Below are 17,951 nucleotides of genomic sequence, written 5' to 3'. Positions count from 1 at the left end.
AATTTCGATAGGTTTTTTCCCGTAGAATTCGGATCCGAAAAGAAAATTAGCGAATTGGCTCTAGTTTTTGCAAAAAACGGTGTCAAATGTGCAAAAAAACGTGTTTTTGGCAATTTTTGAGTACTTGTAGAAAAATAACGCAAGCTAATAGAACCTTCTAAGTGGGATGAAATTAAAGCTTGAACCTTGGCCTTTTAAACTAAAAAAGAAAAAATCAGGTGTCATGACCTTGGGGTACTCGGGAATAGCTTTTCTATACGAGCGCGCACCAATTTCAGTACATGGTTTCCTCTCCGCGCGCATTATTCTCTACGTTCTCTAACTTATTAATCTGGATGCTTTTATATAAATACTATTGTCTCTTCCAAATCGGGATTATATATTAGGACCTTGAATAAGTTCTCGCTGTTTTTTTTGTTAAAAAAAAACATTAATTTAAAATATAAGGCTTACAATAACTTTACTCAAAGTATTGTCCATCATTAGAGACCACTTTCTCCCATCTTTCTGGCAGTAATTGAATCCCCCGTCGAAAAAACGATTCATCTTTTGACGCAATCCATGAATCGACCCATTTTTCGGTTTCTTCGAAAGAATGGAAGCGCTGCTCGCTCAAACCATGCGCCATCGACCGAAACAAGTGGTAATCCGAGGGGGCTATGTCCGGTGAATACGGCGGGTGAGGTAGAACTTCCCATTGAAGCGTTTCCAGGTAAGTTTTGACTGGTTTTGCCACATGTGGCCGAGCATTGTCATGTAACAAAATGACTTTGTCGTGTCTCTGCCCGTATAGTGGCCGCTTTTCTTTTAGAGCTCGACTCAAACGCATCATCTGAAGTCGATAGCGAGCTCCCGTGATAGTTTCATTAGGTTTCTTCGTCTTCAAACTTTGTCGGTGCTCCAGAACGTTTTTTATCTTCAAGGTCAAAGTCATTATTTTTAAAGCGCCTAAACCAGTCTCTGCATGTCGTATTCGACAGAGCATTGTCACCATATGTTTCAACAAGAATTCTGTGTGCTTCAGCTGCAGATTTCTTTTGAATAAAGCAGTGCAATAAAATTCCCCGCAAAAACACTTTATTTGGCACAAAAGTAGACATTTTCGCAATAGGTAATTAAATACGTGGTTGACACTGTGGTAAACTGTATCTACTAGAATTTGAGGTTACATATAGTACTACTTAGCTGATGCGTTTCCGTACGAAATTCCATGCACAGAGTGCCGCTACGCCATCTTTTAAGAAACAGCGAGAACTTATTCAAGGACCTAATATAATAAAAGAATAATTTTATAATAATATTCAGCAATAAAATAATATTCGTGTAAAATATTATTTATTTTCAGTGAAACAGATACAAGTCAAACAAATACGTATATATTAAATGCAAAGAAACGTTTTTCTCTATGTGCTTTTTGGAATGTGATTCCCCTGTATTTTCACGGATCGTTGTGCTTTCCGTTTATAGGTAGTTTCAGAAGAATCACGAATGAGCATCCAACAATAATCGGCTAGCATATTCACCGTAGATTTGCCCTGATACCTTTTCTCCATAGTAGAAATATCTTGGTGAAATCGTTCACCTTGTTCATCACTGACAGCCCCTAGATTTGGTGGGAAAAAATCTAAATGGGAATGTAAAAAATGAATTTTTAGGGACATGTTACATCCCAATGTTTTATAAGAGGTTAACAATTTTTTAATCATTGTTTTATATTTTGGATCCTTTGTATTTCCCAGAAAGCCTGTAGTAACCGCTTCAAAAGCATTCCAAGCATTTTTCTCTTTTTTATTGAGTTTGCTTTTGAAATATTCATCTTTCAGGACAGTCCTTATTTGAGGTCCATTAAACACACCTTCATTCACCTTTGCTTCACTCAACATTGGAAATTTTTCTCGGAGATAAGAAAATCCACTCCCTTCTTTGCCCATGGCTTTCACAAAGCTTTTCATCAAGCCTAATTTAATGTGAAATGGTGGTAAAATGATCTTTTCTGTATCAACAAGTGGTTTTTGAATTACATTCCTCTGTCCTATAGTGAAAGCATTACGAGCAGGCCAGTCTTTTTTTACATAATGAAGATTCTTATCTCGACTGTCCCATTCGCACAAGAAACAGCTATATTTTGTAAAATCAAGTTGTAACCCAGTAAGAAGAGTAACAACTTTTAGGTCGGAACATATGTACTAATTGTGTTTGGAATATTTTATGCGTTGCAACACAATTCTCATATTTTCATAGTTCTCTTTCATAACTTTTGAATATGTTACAGGAACTGAAGGATATGTATTACCGTTATGTAAGAGTACGGCTTTCAATCCAGATTTTGAAGAATCTATAAAGAGCCTCCAATTTTCTGGTTTGTACTCTATTTTTAGAGCTTCCATTAAATCCCAAATGTCGTTACAATAGTTTAAGTTGTTGTCATTACTGAACATGGAGGACCTGGAGAGAGCATTACATATGGAAATATAATACTAGCAGTGTAACGGATGTGACAAAATATAGGCCACTTTTCGCACAGGTTTAACGCATGGTGCGCTACCGTCGGGTGAAATAACTAATATGGCTGCCTCCATGGATTGGCACTCATGTTCACACAAAGGTTGCGTTCCGTTTCGCACATTATGCGCACGAATTACATAGAAAACGTTCCGTTTCACTCAATGCGCGCATGAACAGCGCTTAGAATTCCCTAGATCCCCACCATCTGCAGCGCATAATACACGCATCAGCTACCTCAAGTTTGAGTTGCAGCAGCTTATGCGTTCCATGCATAGACTTATAGAATAGACTGGCCCCTACCGTAAGAAGTAGCGTTGAAAGATCTAAAGGATAGAGAGATGATTCCGGGACTCTCTGTCCTTCTCTTTCGTCTCGTGGTGGGAACTGAAGGGATAAGATGGAAACGAAGCGAGCATGTGTATACGAGATGAGGAGAAAGAAAGAATAATTAGACGTAGAAATAAAAAAATTAAAAAATTTGAAGATTTAATGGATTATTTAAAACATAAAGCATTGATTTCTAAAATAGGTTAATATATTAATAAGTTTAATAAATAAGATATTTCATAGATTGAGCTGAAAAGGCATTTTTAATATTTTTTAAGATATTTTATTAAATATACTATTTAAACTCTTTGGTACATATAAACTCTACGTACTGGTAAAATAATGAATTAAATTGTACATTTTGCATAAAAAAAAAATAGATTTTGATCTCATACACAACCAAACTAAAAATAAAATACATTATTATATATATCATAGCATAAAAAATTAAAATAAATTTAATGATCAATTAAAATAGTGTAATATAAATAAATTTCTTTGTAGTAGCTGCATTCATTCATAAAATAAAATTATTGATTAGCAAATATAACTAATCGATTATGCAAAATTCTTATTCTTTTCGTAGAATTTTGTAATCTCCTACCTTCATGATATAATCTTATATGAAAATATTTGTGTAAAATATTATATATTAATTGAGATTTATGATTATCAATAACATTTTTTTGAGAGATATCATCTAAATGATTAAAAATATCATCAGGTAACAATTGTTTTGCACAATGTATAAGACTAGTCATTAAGTTTTTAACTGTAAATAGATCTTTATATTGTCTAAGTACACGTTCAGCAACTTTACAAATTGTAATAACTTGTGGACTAGGAAGTAATAACCCTCCTCTATTTTTTATTTTTAATAATAAAGAATTATTTTCCTTACTCTCTAAACTTTGGCGACACATATCACATTTAATTTTATTCTTAATATTTTTTATCACATATCCAGCTATGTAAGTGACAACTTCTGAATTATATTCATTCCAGCACCAACCGTTTGGAGACTCATAATCGTGATCAAATGATGTAACAATATCTAAGATTTTATTAGACTTTTCTGTTTCTATTTGAGATTGAAGAATTTGAGTTTCATCTTGAACGATACAATTTGCCCCTTCAGGTACTATAGCATGAACATGGGTCATTAATTTTTTATACGCTCTTTTAAACTGAAGGCAAGTCGGATTATTGTTTAAACCTCCCATTCTTCTTATACTCGAAAAAAATGTCTCTATATGATCCTGAGACATTTTATAAGTTAATAAATATGAAATATATTTCTTTTCAAATAAATATTTCGCCATATTCAATACACTATTCATGCCAAATATTAAACCCCAAAATCCGACCCTCCTGTTACTTTGTAAAATAGATATAACCATATTATTTTTTTTATCGACTAATTTTAGAGACTTGATATAATTAATGTAATTATTAATATTTGTCTCTATTTTTAACAAATTTTCTATAGTGATGCACTGTTCTGTTTCATTTTTTCCAAATTTTCTTCTCGAATTCATTATATCAAAAATATTATTAAATATTTGACAAAATCTTGCTGTAGGTAATGCTTCCAAAAATTCTGAGTTTGTATGATTTAAAAAGATTAATGCATCAGATACTCTTGTGCTAAAAATCTGTGCTGCCAGTTTAACTTTCATTTTTTCATTTTGGAAATTAATATGTCTATTAGTGATTTTTGTTCCAAGATGAATCTTTTCTTTTTCTTGTAACTGTACAAGTTTTACTAAAAATGTCCAAGAAACAATTCTCTCTTCGTCATCAATAATATTATATATACTAAGCATATTTCTAATCAATTTTATCATATGGCAAGCATCAGGTATTACGTATATAGGCTCTTTTGTAATAGGATGGTCAAATGAGGTTTTATTTAATTCTTCCTTAATATTAAGAATTCCAAATTTTTGTATCATTGATAGATTAGAAGCAGCACCATCGAAAGTGATAGATCTAATACTTTTTATACCATTGTCACTTAAAATTATTAAATTATTAATTAAAATATTTGCTCTTTCTTCAGCATTAAGGCTTCTAATAAAGTAAAAAGATATTGGTGTTTTAAAATGAGCATTTAATGCTACGAGCATTATGACAAAAACGTACGTTGCTTCTCTATCATCATTAAAATCGTTAATATCCGTTCCAATATCTACTAAGCCATGATATTGTTGGCCATCCCATTCTATACATTTTTTAATAGACATGTCATCTGCTTGAATTCCAAACTGTAGAATTTTTCCATTCTTTTCGTTTTCATCTATTGTACTTTTAATAGATTTTATTATTTCTATACTAATACCGCAATTAAAATTACTTGTACTAAACCATTTTCTTATAGTTCTTGGATGAGGTAATTTGTTCAGAAATGTTTTCCTCACATATTTATAAGCTGCATTTGAGTAAAATAATAATGTGGCAGCAAATTGTCTTGTAGTTTTTGGGTATTTGTTAATATGTTTTTCACTTAAAATATTCTTCAAAATTTCTGATGGTATATTTATTGAATTCTAAATAAGGAAAAAAAATTGAATAAAACATATTAATTCAACAAAACTAACTTATAAAAAATTAAAATTAAAATTTATTAAAATTATTGCATTTTGTGTATACATATAAATGTATGCACAAAGTACAAAAGGTATATACAAAATGTACAGTAGGTATATAAAAATGTATATACATTTGTATATATACAAATATATATACAAAAATTGTAGTAATTTATACACATATGTCAATTAAAATTAAAATACAGAATTATTATATTTTTAGTTAATATAAAGATATACAATTAAAATTTCAATAACCTTTGCAGAATTTCTTTTCTTATTGAGTGATTCATATTTATATTTTACACAATTACATTAGTTTGGAAAATATTTATATTATATATATATAAATTAATTATATATATATATATATATATATAATATAATTACATATATATATAAATATTTATATTATATATATACACATATTAATATTTCAACTTACTTCCATAGTAACAGCAGCTTCGCTAGAGATCAATCCTTTATTTTTCAAATAACTTATTAAATCTTCAAATTTTTTTATTTTTTTATTTCTTCGTCTAATTATTCCTTGAAAAATGTTTAATTTTTGTGATGTTTCTTCGTAATATTTGCGAAATATTTCCCAATTACGATCAGATGTAAAATCATCACGATTAAAATCTCCAACGTATCTCGTAATATGACAGCGTTTTTCCTTATTTTCAGAATTTCTACAACAAAATTATTATTGATATAAAAAATTACTAAAAGATGATATTATGTTCTTTTCCTAATAATCTTACCTTTTTTCAGCATTAACGTTTTCAGCTATATTTTCAATTTCTTGTAATTCACTTGTATGATTAGGATATATATGATTTTCATGTTGATTCTTTTTATCTGCACAGGCTTGTTTCACAAAATCTATGTTTGTTTTACTGAAACAACTTTTTCTTAATGATCCTTATACACGTGTGTAAAATTAAAATTAAAAAAAACAGAAATAAAATAAAACTCACTCATATTCAATCTCCTTTTCATTCGTTAGATGCAAAGTAGGAACAGCTTCAGAGTGCAAGCGTCTTCGTATATTTCCATTTATTATACCAGTAAACATGATATCATTATCATTAAAATGTTGATTGCACACACAAGCATATTTGGAAACTTCTTTTCCAATAGCATCGATCCATTTTAATTTTAACTCTTGTCGTGTAGGTATACTAGAACAAGAAATAGATACCGTTTATCAAATTAATGTAATAATGTTTCTTAATAAAAAGTGATAATATTTCTAAATGAATTTGTGTGTGTGCAATTTTTCGAGCATTCATTCTTCTAACCTATAAAAAATATACATTAAATATTTACCTATGAAAAGTAACACCTTCTGCTCCGTAGAGCTTATGGCAAATGCAGCAGGAACGTACCATATTATTTAATCGTATACGCAGCATATACGAAGTAACCGAATAAAATTGGCGATGTCACGTTGCTTTCTCCTCATCTCGTATACGCATGCTCGCTTCGTTTCCATCTTATCCCTTCAGTTCCCACCACGAGACGAAAGAGAAGGACAGAGAGTCCCGGAATCATCTCTCTATCCTTTAGATCTTTCAACGCTACTTCTTACGGTAGGGGCCAGTCTATTCTATAAGTCTATGGGTCCATGCGATTGCGTAATTACATATGGCGATTGATAGCGATATTGTAAAAAGTGTCAAAATAGGAAGAGTCATAATGGAAGAGTCATTGATGATTCACTACTATTACTGTCACTCATTTCATCAATTAAAAACATTGTCACATTGATAGCGCAATTTATTGTGGAATCCATTTTGATTTTCTGCTTCTAATGCGTTCAATATCGTTCCGTTTCAAAGCATTTATCATGCGCATAATGAAACGAAACGCAGCCAATGCGCTAAGCATTAGCGATGCGAATGATGCGTGCTATGCGCAAAACGGAACGCAACCAAAGACACATGACTGACACCAACCCAGCGAACCTAAATTGACATACTGTGATTATTGTAAACCTGATTTCTTATATACTGTGTTTAAAAAAAATGGGTAGTTGTAAAATTTGTGGTCGATCAAAATCGAAATCCAAAAATACATCTATAACTTTTCACATGTAAGTAAATAAAATTAACAATGCTTCGGAAATGCTGCTTTCTCAGATGCCTTTTTAATATTTATGTAGAACGTTATGTTCTAAATAAACGTTTAATAATGATAAAACTTTGTAACAAAATATTCCTTCAGGTTTCCTAAAGATCCAGAAAGACGGAAGAAATGGATACAATTTGTTGATCACCCAGATTGGGAACCAACAAATTACAGTTTGTTATGTTCTGTTCACTTTACAAGTGATGATTTTGAAACGAATACAGGTACGAGAAGACGATTAAAATCTGATGCAATTCCTTCTGTGCACATTCAGCGAATCAAATATGTAAGTTATAAGGAAGCAAATATTTTTTATAATATATTCTTTCTCTTTCGTTTGGTTCAGAATAATTGTTAATATAAATTAACAACAATAATGTTTGTCAAAGCAGTTCTTTATTAATGCGAGAGTTAATAAATATTTTTCACATTTTGCAGACACGGAATTTTGATACAGAGATCTGTGATTCTTTTAAAGACAATGAAACCGTGTGAGCTTCGGCGGACGCGGATTAGCTCGCCGGAATCCAGGTTCGGTCGGTTGGGGGTATGTCAAATAAACCAAATGCTCGTTTATAACAAAATAATGAAACAGCGTTTATTGAGAAAGATGTTGATACGATTTGTTTCGAATGATCTGCTTCAATGCTCGTGAGTACATGTGAAGCGTGTGCGAAGCGAATTCGAAAGAACATATAAGTAGCGTAAGATAAATGCGAAGTATCGTTACTGGTAAAATAATTATTTGAGCAACGGTGGAATAATTATTTTAAAGCGGCGCAAAATAGAAGCGAAAGCAACGTGAACATAAATGCGAGGTATCGGCAAAAATGAAATAATTATTCGAGCGGCGGTGAAATAAATCTGGAGTATCGGCAACGGTGTAACAGTCATTTAAACGGACGGCGAGATACTCATTAAAGCGGCGTAAAATAAATGCGAAGTATACGTGAAAATAAATCTGGAGTATCGGTAACGGTGTAACAGTCGTTTAAGAAAACGGCGAAGTAATTCGTTGAAGCGGCGTGAAATAAATCTGGAGTATCGGCAACGGTGTAACAGTCATTTAAACGGACGGCGAGATACTTATTAAAGCGGCGTAAAATAAGTCTGGGGTACCGGCAACAGTGAGACAATTGTTTAAGCAGCGGTGAATTGATCATTAGAGTTTGACGTGAGGCGTCTTGGTGCGATCAGAGAGAGCGCAAGCGCGGGCGATCGGGTCGCAACGGTTGGTACAACGCAACGCTCGTCGGTGAGTGCGTTCGTGACGGTATCGCGAGTCCGTTCGATCGTAGATCGTGACGAGTCGCTTGACGACGCGGATTGGTCGACGCGGTTTGCTCGCTGGATTCTGCGGATGAATCCCTGGTGCGCTGCAACGCGGAATTAGGACCATGACGTCGAGTAAGCTCGACGGGAGTACGAGGATGCTCGTACGAAGGCGGAGTTTAGAACGGCGACCTGGCTAGGTACGCGGGAATGCCCGCAATACGAAGTTCGGTGGCCTAGAGGAGCTAAGTACGCTCAGCGGGTATACGAATAGATTCGTATGCGGGAATCAAGCATACCGAGGACGCTCGGCGGTACACGAGGATACTCGTGTGCTGGAACAGGTATAAAGAAAAACCGAGTATGCTCGGTTGAGGACTACGAGGACACTCGTAGAGGGATGTTCGCTGTCGATCAGCGAACGGAGTCTGGTGAGAAGACGTTCAGCCGGGCCTCTTTTATACCCGGCTGGCGGCCGAATGATTTCGAATCGGCAAGCATCGGCGGTTTCGGCGGCGAGTCCCCCACAATACGGAATTTCGGAACGGTCGGGTGTGGGGGATTTTCGGCGGTTGACCGCCGTTGTTTTTGATAGGAAATTTATCGGCGCGCGATGCGCCCTTGGTGGGCTACGGACGATGGACGGTCCGTAGCCGTAACGATGCAGCGGGCTGCATCGTTACAACAATAAACTACTGGACATAACTGTTGTTCCTGGAACTAGCAACAAAAGTATTGCCTGCGGAGAAGACTCCTTTTATCCTTCGGCAAGCGACACACCTCGAAAAATCAGCCTTAAAAGGAAAATATTAGAATTGGAGAAATGAACATGAACCAATTGCGGCTGAAAAAAATTCGCAAATTGCAGCATTTAAATTGGCGCCAGAAGAAAAGACTAAAAAATTTGCAAGATCTTATCAAGACATTACAGAACCGGAACCTACTGAACGATGAGGATGGAGCCATAATCACGCAAAATTTCGGTAACAACACAGAATTATTTAAGAGATTATTGTTAAAAAATAAAGATAAATCGATACCAAGAAAATATTCTCAAAGCTTACGTAGTTTTGCACTAACGTTAAATTTCTTTTCTCCAAAAGCTTATAATTATGTTCGGGATCGGTTTCTATGTTCATTACCACATCCAAAAACTCTAAGTAAATGGTATTCGACAATTGATGGTTCTCCGGGTTTTTGTTCAGAAGCATTGCATATGTTAAGACTAAAAGTGAAAAAATCAATCAAACCTATTGTATGTTCTTTGGTTTTTGACGAGATGGCCATTCGCGAACATTTAGAGTGGGATGGTAAAAAGTATTGTGGTTTGGTAGATTTTGGTGGTGTTGTTCACGACACGCAAATGGGAAATGCAACTCAAGCACTTGTTTTTATGGTAGTATGTGTCAATGAGGCGTGGAAAGTGCCTGTCGGATATTTTCTCATTAACTCATTGACAAGTACACAAAAAACTGAACTACTGAAACAATGTGTGCATACTGTATCCGATTGTGGCATCATAATAAGTAATATAACGTTTGATGGCGCAGCAGTTAATTTCAGCGTACTAAAGCAGTTGAATTGCAATATAGATATCAAAACATTAAATACCGAAGTCAATATTTGTACCAGCGAATTTGTATTTCCGGATCCGTCACACATGATAAAGTTAGCACGGAATTTGTTTGGCGAAATACTGAGTTTGTTGGACATAGACGGTAATGAAATTAATTTCAAATATCTTGTGGAATTAAATAAACTGCAAGAGAATGAGGGGCTTCATTTAGCAAATCGACTAAGAAAAAAACATATTTTATTTTGCAAACAAAAAATGAAAACAAAACTGGCAACTCAACTGTTAAGTCGATCTGTTGCAGATTCTTTGTTATTTTGCAAAAATGTACTAAAGTTTGAAGCTTTCGCAGATTGCGCTGCGACAGTAAAATTCATCATTATGATGAATGATGCGTTCGATATATTAAATTCGCGTAAAATCACTGCTACGGGCTACAAGAAGGCAATGTGCAAAGACAACATTTGTACAATTAAACAGTTTTATTCGGACTTTTGTATATATATATTCGGGCTGAAGGATAAGGATGGCGGATTAATTATTGCAAGTCGACGAAAGACAGGTCCACTCGGACTTGTTATGGCCTTGAAAAGTGCCATTTGTTTGTACGATACTTATATTGATTGTGACACACCTATTTTAGAATATATTCCACTCCATAAATTAGGACAAGACCATTTGGAACTTTTTTTTGGTAATTTGAGAGATCATGGTGGACACAATGACAATCCGACTGCACGACAGTTCACTGCAGCATATAAAAAATTATTAATTCACTCTCAAATAAAAAACAATGGCATCGGAAATTGTATTCCCTTGGAGGAAATTAATATTTTGAATTGTAGTTCCGGCAAAAAAGTTAGCGCTGTTGATTTAATCAACGAAAGAAATATTATTCATAACGAAATATCAGATTGCTCTACAGTTAGTGAGGCCCTTGAAGATCACGACTATCTGTTCTCTTGCACATTGTCTGAGTACGCCCAAAGTATTGTCGTGTATATTGCTGGTTTTGTCGCCAAAAAATTATTAATAAAAATTAAATGTGAGATATGTCTAACGCAATTGCTAGGGGAAAAAGACAATTTATTAAATTCTTTTATAAATTTTAAAAACAAAGGTCGGTTAACATACCCTAGCGATAATGTAATAGCAGTCTGCAAAGAAACAGAGAAAATACTTCAGCATTGTCGTATTTTAGATAATTTAACAGATAATGCAATTAAGTATAAAATTTGCAACGAAGCGCTTCAAAAATTTCTTTTTTCTAAGATATTAGATGATATGAACAGACTTCATTCTAGCGACGAAAATATTTTTTATAATCATCGGATTTTATTTATAAAAGCAATTATAGAAGAATATGCAAGTTTGAGACTGTACTACGTTGCGAAGCAATTATCTGCCAAAGATTCTATAAGAAACCATTTTAAAAAAATCGTTTTATTTAAAGGGCAACAATATTGCACTGTTATGTGATATGTTTTTATTTAAAGAGCAATGTATTGCACTGTTGTGATATGTTTTTGTGATGCATGTAGCGTGTTTAGCATGGTTTCATATTTATATATATTTAAGATTATTATTATTCATATCTTTATGTCATCATATTTTTTCATATAATTTGCATGTATTTTTTTAGCTTTGCATTTAACAATAAATAACGATCTCTATATTCTGTTCCTTGCTTTAATAATGGCTTTTATTATGTTTGACCTCCCGCTAGATTTTGTACATATTTTTTAACATTTTCAGGAATGAGGTACATGTCTTTTTATTTTATTTTACGTTATTCTTAATGTAACTTTACAATACACGTAATGTAAAGGTTTTAAGTAATTGGTATATTATTATGTATAAAGTATATTTTGTTTCAGACACATCAAATTTTCGCAATAATGAAGTTCAAGTTTAACCGGTGATGGCTGTACAACAGGCATAAAAATTTATTGAACAATTGTATTTATTTCACTTTTTGCGTTAATTGTGCTGCTATAATAAGCTTACAATTTGTACAGAATGTATATCCAAAAATCATTTTTATCTGTAATACTGTATTCTATACATATATTTAATAGTTACATTTGAATCAATGTTTTTCTGTTTTATTTAATAAACTTTTTCCTGCTCTGATTAAATTAGATAAATTTACATTGTTTGTTAGTTTTATTATTTATTAATAGTTTGTTAGTTTTATTATTTAACCCTTTGTAATTGTAAGGCGGACTGTGCCCGACAGAACGCCTATCTCCACGAACGACCATTTCAAAATTTCCCGCCCAGAATTTTGCTTCCGGTATATAGGCCATCGCGGTTAACGCTCGATCGTCTAATGCTCTCTCCAGGTCCTCCATGTTACTGAATAACTCAGAAAATTTTTTTTTGCGGTGCCTAAAAACAGACGTTTTTGTACCTGATAACAGCAAGTTCCACTGTTTCAATCGAGAGCCTAAAAGTTGGGATTTGTCTTTAGTTAATTCTAAATCCCTACAAAGATCATTTAAAGTTTTTTGATCTATTAATTTTGGCTGCATTGAATCTAAAAGTGCAGATTCTTCAGCTTCAACTGCAGCTTCCTCTTCATTTTCATTTTTATTCGACATAGATCCACAGTCATTTTCTATATCCATCTGAGGAAATTCATATTCAGACTCAACCTTTTGCTCTGATGGAACTGGTACAGGAAGAATATCACTATGAGGCAAAGGACGGTGTGCTGATCTTAAGTCAGGATAATCGAGTTTTCTCTTGTTGTATCGATTAACGCCTGAAACATTTACTAAACAAAAATAACAATCATCTATATGATTTTGTTGTTCCTTCCAAATCATAGGAACTGCGAATTTCATTGACATCGGAGTACCTTTCAACCAGCCCAACAGACGTCGGAAACAATATGAGCAACAATAGTTCGGCACATAATTCTTATCTAAATTTTGAACTTCACGATTGAAGTATAAAGCATATGCTCTCTTCACCGTGGATGTCATAATTCTCTCTTGCCTTTTCAGCATATACGAACCACATATATAGCAAAAAAAATTTGCAGAATTTACGCATTTTCTGGGCATTGTATTTTGAGAGCGGAAAAAATTGTACAAATTAAATAAATAAAATTTAAATCAAATAAATAAACGTATTTAAAAATATACTTTAGTATATATATATATATACAGGGTGTCTGGCAATAATCGCCCCACCGGTCATATACAGGTAGAGGAGGTCAAATCGAGTAGAAAAGTCCTTTACCATTTTTTAATTTTCATAATAAGTACTGAGTAATTAACGAAAAAAGATCGGCGAATCCGCGCGAGTAAAGCGCGCGCGGTGAGAAGGACGTCCCACTGCTACGCGATCACTAGGACACAAGGATCTAGCGTTACGCGCCGCTCGTATGTTGCCATTGTCATTTGTAGAGCGCTCCTCCCAACGCTTCATCGCGCGCCTAGTGATCGCATAGCAGTGGGATGTCCTTCTCGCTGCGCGCGCTTTACTTGCACGGATTCACCAATCTTTTTTCGTTAATTACTTAGTACTTATTACAAAAATCAAAAAATGGTAAAGGACTTTTCTACTCGATTTGACCTCCTCTACCTGTATATGACCGGTGGGGCGATTATTGCCAGACACCCTGTATATACATTTATTACGCTGAAACTTCAGAGTAAATTAGACAATGATAAGATAATGACGCCACCGCTTCTGAATGAAATAACCTCGAATCAATTAAACGCCGAAAATGAATAGTGCTCATTGCTTTTATATTTATCAAAATAATTTCGCTTACAAAGAGCTAATACCGAATCCCCCCAAAAAATAATGATTTAGAGAAAATTTTGAATGTATATAACTTGGAGTTTGGAAGTTCAGGCACGATCCCACGTCGCGCGCGGAGAATCGCTGCGTGCGAGTGCGTAGAACGCGCGTTAGCCGAGTCGTATTTATCGGATATATTGCGCAGTCGGCGGGCATCGTGTCTCCGCAGAACGCCTGACGCGCCAATTGCGTCCGATGTCCGCCGACTGCGTCCCATAATTGAGACTACAGAAAAGCTCTTCCCGAGTACCCCAAGGTTATGACACCTGATTTTTTCTTTTTTAGTTTAAAAGGCCAAGGTTCAAGCTTTAATTTCATCCCACTTAGAAGGTTCTATTAGCTCGCGTTATTTTTCTACAGGTACTCAAAAATGGCCAAAAACACGTTTTTTTGCACATTTGACACCGTGTTTTGCAAAAACTAGAGCCAATTCGTTAATTTTCTTTTCGGATCCGAATTCTACGAGAAAAAACCTATCGAAATCCATTTTCATTGCTCAAGTGCCAAAATTCGTGTCGGACAGTGTAATTTTTGAGACTATGTTTTGCAAGTATTACATATCTATAGACAATAAACAACTTTGAAAGTAAATACATAATTATAGCATGTCTTGTGTAACTCACAGAAATTTTTGATTATTGCTATTTTACAAATTTACAAAATTGACAAAAAAAGCTTATAATATATTGTTTATATACTTTGATATATCTTGATATTGCTGATATTTACATTGCAGATAATGACTCAAGAGACATATCCAAAGTCAATAAATTTTAAGACATTTATGTGAAAATAAATAATAACGTATTATTCTATGTGTGTATATAATAATAATAACAAAACAAAAAACATAATAATAATAAAATAACAAAATTATTTGCAGTTTTATAATAGATATACATACCAAATTGATTTTGCTCAATATCATGTGGATTTTCTTCAGATGGATTTGTAGCATCGTGTTCATTAATTTGCGAATTCATTTTCTTTATCCTAACATACAAGTTAATATTTATGAAAAATATTAATTAAATTAAATATTAATTAAGTAAAATAAACAATTAAAGTGAGGTTATATTTGTTTTTCTTTTTGCAACTTATAATTAACAAAATACAATCAGTTTTATTAATATATGTTTGATAAACATAGCAATATTAAATATTAGAGAAATAATAAATAGTAATACCTTTGTTTTATAAATGTTGGATTTCGTGGAATGTTATTTTATCACGCTGCGTTTTTCGTTGCCTTTATATTTCTTTAACTGTTTCTAATCTAGTCCGATTAGTGCGGAGACAGCGATTCAGATTCCGGATTAGTCTAGGGAAATTTGGAAAGTGTCGATTGAGTACCACTGCTCGGTCCGATTAGAGATCCGATTATTTGTCGTAAGCATATATAACTAGACCCAGCATGCATGGGTTTGGCAGAACGGACAAAGAGGCAAAACATAGGAGAAGATTTCTTTCTTTGTCTGCGCAGGTAGGATGCGCAGTCGCTATTGACAGCGAGCGTGACAGCCTTGGAACATATATACCTGGAAGGGGAATGAAGGATCGAGCCTGTGTCCAAGTTGGGTGCGAGAGAGAACCACGTTTTAAAGAAAGAGAAGGATAGATTGTTACCTCCGTCCGCAATGCGCAAGCGCGAATTAGCGAAACGGCGCACAGCGTTAGCGCGTTTTATTGTTTGTAAGAGAGGTTAGGGTTAGGAAATGACGGTGTCACCTAAAAAGTTATATTTCATAAGAAAAAATGCCAGGCCCATATTGTGTCTTATGCGGTAAACGTGATAAATCGGTATCTTATCATGGGTAAGTAATACTGTAATTTTTGTATAAACAGTAAATTATGGGATTAAATATAACTCTCTCTCTCTCAGTACGATTCTTGTTGATAATAAAAATTTAATATTAATTTCATTCTTTCTCAATAGATTTCCGAGAAACGACGAATCTCGTAAGAAGTGGCTGGATTTTTGTGGCATTGATGAAAATGTTTTAAGCACAGCTACTAAACTGTGTTCAAATCATTTTGAAGAAGACAAATTAATCCACAAATCTAAGAATACGTTTCTCAAGTCCAATGCTCTGCCAACTATTACGAGTAAAAAGAGGAAGAAACACCAATGTTTAGATAGCAGTCTGAACAAATCAAAAAATTCGAAAAATATCAGTGAGGAAATAGTCAACAATGGAACTGTCAATGATAACATCAGTGAGGAAATAGTCAGCAATGGAACTATCAATGATAAAATTCATCATAATAATGGAACTGCCTTTAACATGACTGTCAACGATGGAATTGTCATTAATGATGGAGTTATTACCAATGGAACTGCCCATATAACTGTGGATGATAGAATTATTGATGAAACTATAGACAATGAAATTATTGATATGACTGTGGACAATGGAATCGTCAGCAATGGTGGAATCAGTGATGAAATTGTTGACAAGACAATCCATTGTGTTAATGACATCATCACCGATGAAACTGTTCATATGGGAATCCATCATGATGATGGAATCATTATTAATGAAACCGAGACACTAAATTCTGATACTTGCCTAACTGTGATTCGTCCATCTACACCTCCAAACTCTGAAAGAAGTAATTGTTTCCAAACACCTGTCAAAAATTTACATGACCCTCGTTTTGTTGGTGCCATTAGAACGCCACATCTTGCCACGCCAAGGAAAGCTCGAAGAGCTTTGGAAGTAGCGAAACGAACAATCGAAAAACAGCGAAGGAAAATCAAAACGTTGCAGCAAGCCAAAATCAGATTAGTTAGTCGCATAACAACGATAAAAGGACTAATCAAACATTTAAAGCAGAAATATCTATTATCCGAAACAACAGCTGAAAATTTAATGGTAACTCTTGGCTATGATAATAATTAATAATAATTAACTTAATTTAACTTAATTTTAATTAATTGAATTTGTTTAAAATTAATAAATTGTAAAAAGTATCGCTCTATTGATTAGCTTGTAGAAAATTTGTAATAATTAATGTTGAATTGTACAAAAATTAATCAATTTGTAAAAAGCTCCGATTTTTATATATCATGACTTTTTTGTTTTTTATTCGTATATTTAAATTAAGTAATTAATGTACATATAAGCTCCGATTTTTATAATACAATTTTTACTTTTAATTGTATATTTAGAGTGATTAATGTGAATAAAGGTTTTATTTTTATAAATTAAAACTATAATATTGGCTCAAATTATTCAAATAAATTATTAACAACAAGCTACAGAGCCCAAGCTGGATTTTCGTGCTTAATTTATTGATATATTATAACAAATGTTTAGGTCAATCTAGACGTTTCGACCATTTAGTTGTGGTCATCTTCAGTAGTTAGTTATTATAAAATTCGGAACATATTAATAAAACAATCGTTACTTATAAAACTAATTCGGATATTACAATAATCTTCTTATATTCGTTACATTTAAAAATTGTTTAGAAGGATTTGTTTAGAAGGAAAATTGTTTATTTTTATACATCACGATCTTTTTTCTTTTTTTATTTGTACATTTAGGTTGAAGCTCCAACAGTATTAAATGAGATTTTGAAACGAAAAAAAGGTTCGAGAAAGAAATACCCTGCAGAACTAAGAGCTTTTGCCCTTACGCTGAACTTCTACTCGCCCAAAGCGTACAAATATATACGTAAAACCTTCAAAAATTTTCTTCCAGACCTTTCAACAATCCGTAAGTGGTATT

At 33.5% G+C, this 17,951-nt stretch overlaps 1 protein-coding gene and 1 long non-coding RNA gene across 2 annotated transcripts; one reads left to right on the top strand and one right to left on the bottom strand.

Moving 5' to 3' along the window:
- Positions 1–3,592: 3,592 nt before the first annotated feature.
- Positions 3,593–6,984, bottom strand: LOC136999054 (uncharacterized). The gene is made up of 5 exons (XR_010889464.1): positions 6,756–6,984; positions 6,404–6,607; positions 6,188–6,322; positions 5,869–6,115; positions 3,593–5,381 (listed from the first exon to the last, which is right to left on the bottom strand). It is a non-coding gene; the product is annotated as an uncharacterized lncRNA (long non-coding RNA).
- Positions 6,985–15,507: 8,523 nt separating this feature from the next.
- Positions 15,508–17,356, top strand: LOC105669298 (THAP domain-containing protein 5-like). The gene is made up of 2 exons (XM_012362176.2): positions 15,508–16,031; positions 16,154–17,356. Exons 1-2 carry the CDS (start codon positions 15,973–15,975, stop codon positions 17,118–17,120), a joined length of 1,026 nt encoding a protein of 341 aa, XP_012217599.1. The 5' UTR covers positions 15,508–15,972; the 3' UTR covers positions 17,121–17,356.
- The last annotated feature ends 595 nt before the right edge of the window (positions 17,357–17,951 follow it).

Source organism: Linepithema humile, chromosome 3, assembly GCF_040581485.1.
Source record: "Linepithema humile isolate Giens D197 chromosome 3, Lhum_UNIL_v1.0, whole genome shotgun sequence".
NCBI lineage: Eukaryota > Metazoa > Arthropoda > Insecta > Hymenoptera > Formicidae > Linepithema > Linepithema humile.
This window is presented reverse-complemented; position numbering and strand designations above follow the sequence as displayed.

Coding starts and splice junctions, on each gene's coding strand:
- LOC105669298 (XM_012362176.2), top strand. CDS start 15,973: ATGCCAGGCCCATATTGTGTCTTATGCGGTAAACGTGATAAATCGGTA. Junction 16,032..16,153: donor AAATCGGTATCTTATCATGG/GTAAGTAATACT, acceptor CTTTCTCAATAG/ATTTCCGAGAAACGACGAAT.